Here is an 11,367-nt window from a genome sequence, read left to right as displayed (position 1 = left end):
AGGGATACATCGCTTGGTTCCCAGCACCGGTTCCATTAATTACAAAGCAGTGATGAAACTACTGAATAAACAAAGAGCCATACAGCAGCTCAGGGCTGGCAAAGCATCATGGGAGTTGTAGTTTACCAACTGGAGGATTACCCATCAGCCATTCCAATCATACTAATGTCTCCAATACCACTATCATCACTTTTGTACCCATCACATTCCTTGTACAAAGGACAATCAAAACAAATCAAACCCGGAATCAATAGGAAATATTTATTTGAAAGTCAAGGTTTAACAGGCGATATGTGGGCCTGTGTGAGGCATACAGGGAGAGTAACAATCCGATACATCAGATTTCAGCAGTCATATTATGGTAACTTCGTTATGGATATAGAAAGAAAGGGGAGGGATATGATCGCTGCATGCAGAATGTTCCACAGCGCATGTGACAAAGGTGGCCTTAACCGACATGTTGAAATATCTAGGAAAGAAACATTCACCAATTACATGAAACTGCAGAGCCAGCTGCAAATCGAATTTTAAAAAATAATAATTGAGAAACGTTTGACAAATCCTTATATAAATGTACGAATAAATAGTGGACAAAAAATAAATATATGTTCCAACAAAACAGCAAAGTAATGAGTTTATTCACGAAATTCTGAATTGTAGCACATTTAGATCCAAATAGCAAGATTCAGGTTTTTAACAGTTATATACGTTGTCACTATAGCCGAGTCGGTAAATTTTTGCAGAGTTTGGGAACATCAAAATAAATCAAAAGTTCAATATTTACCTTTCGTCCATCTTAAAATGATTTGTGAATTATAAAGGGACATTATGTAGGATGGATAACCGATCCGTAGATTGCACTCGGCGAATAGCAAGCAGCATACAGTTAGAAAGGGTCCAGTGTAAAGTAACAGAATATATACAGGTCTATCTTTAAACTTTAGATTAGTTAGAAAATAAAGAGAGGGATTTTCAGTGTGATGAGTCTGCCCTCTTTCTGACCATAATGTGTCCATCTATGCAGATTAATTCCAAATGAATGATATATATTTATTGAGAGGGCTCTGCATAAACCACATGGTCAGATTGGAAGTGTTAAAAAATGTCCAGTTAGCTCCATAAGGCATTTACATAATGTGAACTGTATTTGATGTATATTTTGCAGCAATTCTGAGGATCTATATATACGTATAGGAAGATCCCAATAATGACGGCCTTGTTTAATGGAGCCAGCGATCAGTGAATATGTGTCTCTATGCTTAAGGGGTCTGCATGTCTTATATGGCTATTACCTGTCTGGTTTCCCCATTTATCACATTAAAAGTGCATATTATTTGGTAACACAATGCATTGATCATTGCAAACTATAAACACTGTCTACGTTAGGTGTAATAGTGTTCAAAAGGCAAGAAGAAATCTTTAGAACAGATTGTGATTGCCCTGAGTCTTGGTTACGTGACAGAGCCACTCTTAATTGAATCAAGTTGCCATTGTGTTGTCAGTCATTGACCCTGCAAACCATTAAAACAGAAATCTCTTGCATCTTTTGCAGTGAAATTCCTTTGAATAGAGAGTCATGTGTCAGTAAGTTGCCAGGCCAGGAGTTTGGAGCTTTCATCATTCGTGGAACAAACAAAACCACAGGTATCAACAAGCATTTGCAAAGAATAAAAAATAAATAAAAAATGAAGACCAGTGAATCAAACTGCCGACGTTTCCACACCCTGCGTGGACCCCTTTGCAGAAAGGCTTCCAGAGATATTGTCTGAATCTAGTAACTCCACAATACTGTACGGAGAGCAGTCCTCTAGACCCAACTTGCTGCAGATCCAACCACAAACACCTTTCTCCATGTCCTTCACAGCATGCCACCACTGACCAAAGCACCATGCGATCTGGGCCAGTGAGGCATACAGAGCTAGCGACACAGATAGCACCACGATAATGATGGGGTAGAAGATCATCAGGAAGGGGCACACTGTTATCTTGTGCCAGAAAGTCCTTTCCTCATTATAAACCAAGAAGATGTTATACCACGTGATGGTTCCATAATAAAATGATAACACAAACGAAAGAACAAATATAACTGGCAAACAAAGAATGCTCCAGAGGAGAATGTGAGGACCCCTGTCCCACCCAACTGAACAGGCCTGCTTGCTTTCCATTGGCTCGTCTTGTAAAGGATCCTTGGATCTTGCAAGCTCCTGGAGCTCTTTCTCTGTTAAGGTTACATGAATGTCCACCATCTGTCCCTTCTTCTTTCCACGGGTAATTGTGCCAGTTAAGGTGACATAACGATTGTCCGGGGGCAAACGCCAACCTCCTGGAAAATACAGTCCGTTAGCACAGTGTTAATGCACTACTAAAAAAACACATCTCTCAGGTTGACACACCAAGTACCATAACCAATACAGCTACATTATTAGAGCTTATTGTAGGGATTATGATTCAAATAAAATGTACCTGAAAAACCTATATTTGAAATTCTCAAACAAACATTTTCATCTTCATCTCCAGTGCCCACACTCCACCCGTTCCTCACTGCATTCATACTGGGAAGTACTGCCTCTCCACTAAGCTGTCCAAGCACTGATACAATGTAAATATGCACTGTCTACACAAAACATTCAAATCAGTCCCCTTCCCTTTCAGAATGTGTGCACAGAGCAGGGCCAATTGTGGACCAAGCTGTGTGTGCTCCTATCAGCCACACGATAGCACAGATCAAAGGAGAAGCTAAGTTTACAATATGGGTAGGGGCAGTGGCGTACACACAATCCCCCCCCCCCCCCCCCCCCCGACAGACACATACACAATACACTGATACATACAAAGACACTTCCATACAGACACACACACACACACACACAGAGACACACACAAAAACACACATATACAAAATGTTTAAGTCACGCTCCTGTTTCCTACCTTTTAGGTGCAGGAGGGTGACTTTCCCTGGGGTCCAGTGGTGGCTCAGGCTAGTGGGAGTCAGAGTTCCCACTCTGACTCCCTCTAAATCCTCCCGCCCAGGCTCTCTCTGATAGCTGGGAGGAGTAACGGGCAGTCACTTCCACCCAGCTGTGATGTCATCACAGGGGGCCCGGTCACGCTGTTAAAGCGCCGCAGCGCTTATCAGGGTCCCCTGGAAATTCCTCTTTTTTGGGTGGCCCCAACAGCATGGGCCACCCGATGGGCCCCTTGAACGTGCGGCCCCGGCAGTTTTCCGCGCGGGCCGCAACACATGGGGGCAGCATGCGACCCCTGCGACCGCGGTATGTACGCCACTGTGTAGGGAGTAGAGTAAAAATCATGATAATGCAGAGGACGGAAATTTAAGAGGATACTATAGCTCCCTTTCTTACCCAATTCCAGCGCTGATCTCTCTCTCTATCTGACGTCACCCAGCACTATGGGAAAGCATTGGATTGGCTGAGAGCATCAAGACCGATTATCTCAGCCATGGAGGCGGAGCCAGCGGCAGCAAGACAAATACATACATGATTGTGGTGTGTCTACTAAATTGTTTTAAACATTTATTTTCAATTGAGTGATATTTTAAGTGGTTAGGAGCTTCATTTTATTTCATAGAAATTTAGTTTTAAAAAAATATTTAAAAAAAAATGTAAATACAAAACTGCAGCCTAGAAAAATAAATATCTGCAAAACTGTAATTATTCCAACAGATAAAATGAAAACACTCCTCTGTCCAACAGTGGGATTTATTCACCAAACTCAGACATTGCAGAATATTTGCAAAATAAATCTGAATTGCAAAAGTTGATGTTAAAATAGCGGATACCCCCCAATAATTACAGAATGGTTATTTCAGCCTTCATTTGCCTTTCGGATTTAATTCACAAAAATTTGATGTTACATGAAAAACAAAAACATATGAACTGCCTATACCTGGTTTTCATAGTTTTGCGTTTCTTACCTAAATCAAAAAAGGACTCGGTTTCCGGTGGGCACTTTATGCAGCACCAATTTATTCTGAAATACTAAATGTATTTATTCTAAAAATACTAAAAATGAATCATGTACCGGTATATATAAAAGTCACCAGCATTCTTGATAACGACACAGCTCTAATAAACAGTGGAGACAATTTGGTTCACAGACAGTACGTACCATCAGAACCTGGTGTTCCGACAAATCGTGCTCCCTCCTCAGTGCTCTTCTCGCCTCCTTCCTGATTGGCTTGCTCTTCTTCCAAGAATTTCTCATTGTCCGATCGATACACGATTATCGACTCCGGCCGTGGCTCCTTTTTTTTCCTCTTCTTCCTCTCGATAGTGGCCTCACTGGTGGTGACCCCTTCAAAAGAGACAGCAGCGGCTGCTCTCCGGAGGGTGCCTCTCAGAGGGCTCTGTGGGGCACTTTTGTTACCTTTGGGGATGTTGTCGGTCGCCCCAGCATCATCCTGTATCACCTCACCCTGCATTTTTGGGAATCAATTGAAGCCTACTGTCCCAGACTTAGTGTTTTCACTTGTCCATGATGGCTGCTGTATTGGAAAAACCTGGAACAAAAAGAACATCATATTATTATTCAAAGGAAAGGAAAGGTAAATTTGGATTTCTTTGCTAGTTTACTCTGCCCATAAAACATTACTGAGCATCAGTATTAAAAGCATAGCAAGCATCAGTTACTTTCTGATTTGATGGGAGACCATGGCAGAAGCTGCACAGCTGGGAATTTCCAGCAAATGGATGAATTCAACATGTATCACATTTACCCTTTACTTTACTGGGTCAGTCTCCAGCCCGGAGTTCTAGAACACTATGTTAGAAAAACAAAACAAAACAACAACATTTAGTAGATATAGAAATGGTGAAGTGCTTTACGTGTTTAAAATGCTACTTTTACATATAAATGTAATCTATACATTCAATTGCTAATTTTGCATCATTTACCCAAAATAGACTTTGTCACCCAGAAATTTGTGGAACTGATCAATGTTAAAAGAGATCCCCTATGGCTAAACGACACATGACTTTTTAAATATGGCAATGACAGAACAAGGATGTTATTAAAATGTAACCCAGTATATACAGATTAAATTGGACAGATTTATAGCCGCAAGAAACACAACCTAATCTATTTTCAGCTGAGGACCTATTAGCACTCCAAGGAATAGAACTACTATTCCCAATTTGTTCACATGCTCTCAAGTGTCCCTATTTAGGAGAGACAGTCCCTCAGCTCCTCTTTTCTCTGAGCTCCATATTGTTTGTGTGTCTGAGTTTGTAACAGAGCTCCACAGTAAAAATACTCCCCATAATGTAACTGCAATAAATGTGTGAAAGCAGTCAGTGTAAATAAGATACATTGCTCCTGTTCTAAATTACCTTTAGTAGTTGTAGTAGTATTTATATAGCGCTAGCTTATTCCGCAGCGCTTTACAATAAAAGGGGAATTTGCCAAATGAGACAAAAACAAAAAAACATTTACTTGTATTTCTCACAGTGATTGCCTACCTCTGGCACTCCACAAACAGGAAAAAATAACTCTCATAAATCACAGTCCGACGACCTCTTACAGAAATTAGGAAGGACATGCCTTCCAGCAAGCAGCCAAGTTTCTAAATAACCGTGTCTGGCCCCGGCTGTGACCGCAGGCACAGCGACTTTTCACATTCAATGAAATGTCCTTCTGAATTCAGGAATAAAGGCACTTGGCAAAACAAAAGACATGATAGGGTCACATCTGCGTCCGGAATACAAGAGGTGACAGCATCTCACAGAGAAGGCTTTGGGAGCAGATGGCTTTAAACCCTTTGATGGAAAAAAGTGCTTAAAATATGCAAAAAAAGAGACAAAAAGCATTTTCAATTCTCAAGTTAAAATGTGACAGAACAGGGTACGCGATATCAGATCATTTACAGCTTTAAAGAAAGTCAGTTCTGGGATCCTGGGAATATACAGTTATGCAAGTTGGGTACGTGCCTGTAAGCCAAGCACTTATTTTAGAATAAGGACAAAAAAACACACCAACTGAGAGTCTAACATAGTGTATCAATTTGTAATATATTAAAAAAAAAAAAAAAAACAGGTCTACACACTCTGGGTTATTCCCTAGAGAGGGCATTCCAAGCGTATTCCTAAATATGAGGTCACAACAGTAAATTGGGAAGGATTCTCTGAGTCAGCTGGGTTTACCATTCATCTATTGTGGCCGAAGAGGTTTGGCCTTCCCTGCACTTATGGGTTTAGCGAATTTAGTCATTGATCCTCAATGCCACTGGATTTGCCAAACATGCTTCCAAGTAGTCACTTCCTCACAGATACGTATCACTTTTAGTTTTGGGGATCAAGAAAAGGTGACATATTTGGGGAGACCCCTAGTAGGGATTTTTCAGAGTTACAGAAGCCGGCGGGACAATATCTTTCTACATAGTGTGGTGGCCTATAATTGAAGACCAGGAACGGGGACAGTCCCAATCTCCATATCTGAGGAGGTCATAGGTAAATGAAAGAGTAAACATAGACTTTTTAATGTTTTAATGAGCTAATGTGCTGACGATAGCTATAGAAAAAAAAGAGGTGGAACATAACTTGGGCAGCACCGATCGCAGCCACAAAATAAGATTAAGCCCAGGTCTATAGTTTCCATTTTTAGTCAAGGTCCAAATATCAGGACTAAACAAGTCACATCTGATTCCAGATGACCAGACTAAACCCTTGCTTCATGTTCCAAGGGAAACCTTCTCTGCTGATGACCTGAGGAATGTGCAAGTCCCTATTAAATCAGGTGTTCAACTTCTGTGCATTTCCAGGTCAAATACAATGATGAAACAAGGAACATTTGCCCTGTCCTCCCATTCTCCTGCATGGTCCTTCGTGGTGAAATCCTGGGGCCAAACATGTACCAATCCCCCTTAAACCTCTCTGAGAAATATAACGGAGGCCAAAAGTCTTCCAGTGAAGCCAGATGGCATTGGAAAGGAATTTTTCCATAAACATTTTGGATGCCAATGGTCCTGTTGTGTTCAAGCTAATTTTATTTTAAGAGAAGTTAGTCCAGAGGCTCTGCAATACTGATATTAGCAAAACTGTATCTGTATTTGGGCTTTATTACCGAGATAGAGAGTATGTTCCTGGTCAGATTCCTAAAAACCCTAGTAGTGGGTTCCTCCTTGGGGTAGACAGCAGAATCCTTTAACTTGATAACATCTCTGTGTGATAATTCACGAGTAAAAAGAGAAATCTGCTCATTCAAAATGTTCCTGGGGAGTTGTTTCTGGAGGAAGCAAAGACACCCACTTAAACATTAAGATTCCCGGGGCTGTACTCTGGAAGGAGATTAGAGGCACTTATTTTTAACATTATGGCTTTATTCTGGGGGGTAATGAGATGTGGGGGAGAGGGGAGGGGCTGGGGTAATGGGGTGTGATACTTCACTACTGCTATGATTGTCACCATAGTGGTTACCATGGCAATAAATAAATACCGGCAGACACCAAAATTCTTTGGTTCCAATGCCAACTCTGGTCCAGTAGCTCAATATGACATTTATAGAAAGTGTAATGTTTTGTTTGTTTTTTTGCAGCAGAAAAAGCCGTGTTAGTGTTTTCATGTAATGCTGCCAATACAAATAGAACAGTGGCACAGAATATAGTAAAAAATATATGTATTATAGGAAAATAATCTGGAATTCTAGAGACATCATAATAAACCACAAAATAGATTGTTAAATGGTTTATGAACACCTTCAGAACCCTGAGATGGCATTATTTTTCCCTAAACCATGTGCTCTGTCTAAACAGTATAGTGCAGGTATTTAATGTATAGTGTCAGATTAGGATAGTGTTGGAGTTAATATTTAGTAGTGTGTTAGGATAGTGTAGGGGTTAATATTTAGTATAGAGTGTTAGGATAGTGTAGGGGTTAATGCTTAGTATAGTGTGTTAGGGTGGTGTAGATGTTAATATTTCGTATAGGCTGTTAGGGTGGTGTAGGGGTTAATATTTAACAGCATAAATGTGGTAGTGTGACAGTCACAGATTTTAGAATTAACGTTTAAAAACAAGGAGCTAAAATGGATCACTTACACTAATGGGTTAGAAAGAGACGGACATTGAAATGGTAAAACCAGCTATTGGCAAAAGAGCTAGCAATCCATTAAACTCTTTAGCAAATAAATGCGTCCCATTTAAATAACACTCTCTGCAGAAGAGCCAACTGTAATGTGAAAATAAAGTCAGTTAAATTCTCTGAGTGCCCATTGATACAATTAGCACACTGCATTCAGATCTGAGATCCCAGTGTCTGATTCATCCCAAGAGTGAGAAGGAATTGGCAACTTTCAAATGTGAGGGGGGAAACATTCTAAGAATAGACAGGGGGGATGGGGAGACCTACTGTAGGGATATTACTGTACAGGAAACACACAGTTTGCAATCTCAGCTGGGGGCAACAAGACCAGAAAACAGAAATCAGCAATTAATCCTCCCAGAACATGAATCCATTGATAATTCCTGATTTGTAACAGCAGTCCCTGCATTGTGACATGTCATGGCCATTGGACAGTAATGGAACACTTGCCATGTAGGAGTTCATGGTTTAATACAGATCTCTGCTCCTAAATCAGCCCAATAACTGATACTAAAGGATGTCATATTGGAAAATCCTCACTAGGGAAATGCAAATCAGGCTGGGGAGAGGGGAACAATCAGTATGGACTAAAACATCCATTCATGGGGGGGACTCCTTAATTCTGCTGCTATAATAAGATATGATAAAATATAATAAAATACTCAGTGCATTGTTAGAGTTGCATTTATTATGGGAGCTACACACCCAATGGAGCATCTGATAAATTAAAACATAGGTCACAAGTCATCAGTCCTGCTACAAAAAACATAAATCAATACATTATATATAGATAGAGAATATAAATCAATTATATATATAAAAAGGAGAGAGAGAGAGAGAGAGAGAGAGAGAGAGAGAGAGAGAGAGAGAGAGAGATCATTAAATTATATATATGGAGAGAGATACACATATTATAAATCAATGAATGAGAGAGAGAGAGAGAGAGAGAGAGAGAGAGAGAGAGAGAGATACACATATTATAAATCAATGAATGAGAGAGAGAGAGAGAGAGAGAGAGAGAGAGAGAGAGAGAGAGATTAATTGATTATAAATCAATACATGAGAGAGAGAGAGAGATACACATATTATAAACCAGGTGGTAATAATATAATGTGTGCACATGTCAGTCCAGTTTTATAATCTAAGTGCATGTTATCCTCTTACCCTGTGAAGTGGTGCTGGGGGTATTTGCTCTCTGCCAGTCCACCATGGTGGGTGATGATGTACCCCATGCCCCCCCAGTCACTCTCTACCCATCCCAGCCCTGCTGCACAAAGGAGAGACCACAGGCCACGCCCACCCGCACATCCCCGGGAGGAGATAGAGCTCTTCCACATGACGTCACCCACGCACAGCTGACTGCAGCCATTTTTACTGTCTGACTGACTGACACCATTAACTCTTTGGTGACTGCCGCAATTGCATTTTTTTGGGCCAGATTTAGCCTTGTTTTGTTAGTCCCCGTCCCACCCCTAATTTTTTTTTTTTATTTCACTACAATGTATATAGTATGTTTATTAAGATAATTATATTTGTTTATTTTATGAGAACACATCACTCTGGATAATGTCTTTAAATCTATACAAAAGTTACTATTCCTAATAAAATATAAAATAATGAAATACACCTGTGCCAATTTGGAGTCTTCTTTATTAATATTAATAATAATAATAATAATAATAATAATAATAATAATAATAATAATAATAATAATAAATATAAATGTTACCTGTGAGCAGAAAAAAATAAATCCCATTAACCCCTTAAGGACCAAACTTCTGGAATAAAAAGGAATTGTGACATGTCACACATGTCATGTGTCCTTAAGTGGTTAAAGAAATACCCCAAGCACCGTAAGCGGCATGGTTCGTTTCAGTGGTTATAGTGCCCAGGCACCATCCCACAGTAAGTAGTCAAACCGTTTTAATACAGCGTGACAGCTTGCCTAGGTCCTGCAGGGCGCCTGCTTCCGCAGCCCCAGCATTTCGACTTGTCCTGCAGTAGGATCCAATCAGTCCTACAAAGCTAAGCCAAGCTATGCAGGACTGTGATCACTGGCTGAGAGTGTCAACTGAGCGCTCTGTACTAATGAAATCAGAACTGCGTCAGCCGTGCTTTCATTTTATGATAAATCTGGCTTCCAATGAAGGCGAAGAGCGTATAAAGTGCAGGTTCCCGGTGGACCTAGGTGTATTGTCAAATAGTACTAAAACGGTTTGACTGCTTAATGTGGGACAACGCCAGGGCCCTCCTGGTACCATAACCACTACAGCGGGCCTTAGTAGGTATGGAACTTCAAGAGTTCCTCTAAAGAGGACCCACCACTTTCCATGATTTTAATGTTGCCCTATTCCCTATATTTAACACGTTTTTACGAGATCTAAAAAAAATGAAATTAAATGGAGAAATTCACATCTCTGCATTTACCTCTATCCTGCAATTGAGCGCCTCCATTTTGGCTGCCTGTCAGTCATTGTTATAAGCTCCACCCAAAGCACATTTCAAGCAGCATAGAGAGCGAATAGAGAGATAAGCAGAAACAATGTTTCTATATCTTCTCCTCCAGGGCAATGTGTGCCCTGCCTGTGCCAGGACTGAACTGCATTGTGATATCAGTTGCTAAGTCTTTAAAATGTATTTCCATTTTTATCCTCGATAAGACATGTGACACATTTGGCGACTGTTTACAAGTGTGGTCTTTCTAGTGATTCCTATTTTCTCTTGAATTAACATTTTTGTGAATAACTCCGAAACAGGAATGAATTCCGCACACAGTTGGGTGTGACACACATAGTCCTTCCCAGTTGTAAAATCCACACTATTTGGGACTGTGATTAATTTATTCCCTCAGCAGCAGATAAATTCCAGATAGTCTATTAGCTAACTGCAGGAATAAGTAAAGTTAAAATTAACTAGTGACAAATACAGGGAATAGTGTACAGTATCTATAGGGGCAGGCAGTATGTGTACAGGTAGTGATATCTTTCTTTAGGGGGCAGTATATATATTGGTGGTGATATCTATAGGGGCAGGCAGTATGTGTACAGGTAGTGATATCTTTCTATAGGGGGCAGTATATATATTGGTGGTGATATCTATAGGGGCGGTATGTATACTGGTAGTGATACCGGAGAAACTGACGGAAGCCAAGCACAGAGAGATGGACACAGGTTTCTTCTGGAAGGAAGAGATTCTTTATTCGGTTCACCGATCGGGACTCAGAGGGACTAATGTCACCAAAATACAACAAGTTCTGAGCCCCGGACAATAGTGC

At 40.4% G+C, this 11,367-nt stretch overlaps 1 protein-coding gene across 1 annotated transcript; it reads right to left on the bottom strand.

Moving 5' to 3' along the window:
• Window positions 1-697: 697 nt before the first annotated feature.
• TMEM169 (transmembrane protein 169) lies at window positions 698-9,385 on the bottom strand. Its single transcript, XM_063428543.1, has 3 exons — window positions 9,258-9,385; window positions 4,129-4,519; window positions 698-2,323 (listed from the first exon to the last, which is right to left on the bottom strand). The coding sequence occupies exons 2-3, from the start codon at window positions 4,439-4,441 to the stop codon at window positions 1,701-1,703; spliced, it is 936 nt and encodes a 311-aa protein (XP_063284613.1). The 5' UTR covers window positions 4,442-4,519; window positions 9,258-9,385; the 3' UTR covers window positions 698-1,700.
• Window positions 9,386-11,367: the final 1,982 nt, after the last annotated feature.

The sequence above is a fragment of the Pelobates fuscus genome, chromosome 8 (assembly GCF_036172605.1).
Source record: "Pelobates fuscus isolate aPelFus1 chromosome 8, aPelFus1.pri, whole genome shotgun sequence".
NCBI classification, from domain to species: domain Eukaryota; kingdom Metazoa; phylum Chordata; class Amphibia; order Anura; family Pelobatidae; genus Pelobates; species Pelobates fuscus.
This window is presented reverse-complemented; position numbering and strand designations above follow the sequence as displayed.

Excerpts from the sequence above, each read along its gene's own strand:
- TMEM169 (XM_063428543.1), bottom strand. The coding sequence starts at position 4,441 with ATGCAGGGTGAGGTGATACAGGATGATGCTGGGGCGACCGACAACATC. Across the intron at positions 2,324-4,128 it reads CGGAACACCAGGTTCTGATG|GAGGTTGGCGTTTGCCCCCG; the intron begins GTACGTACTGTC and ends TGTATTTTCCAG.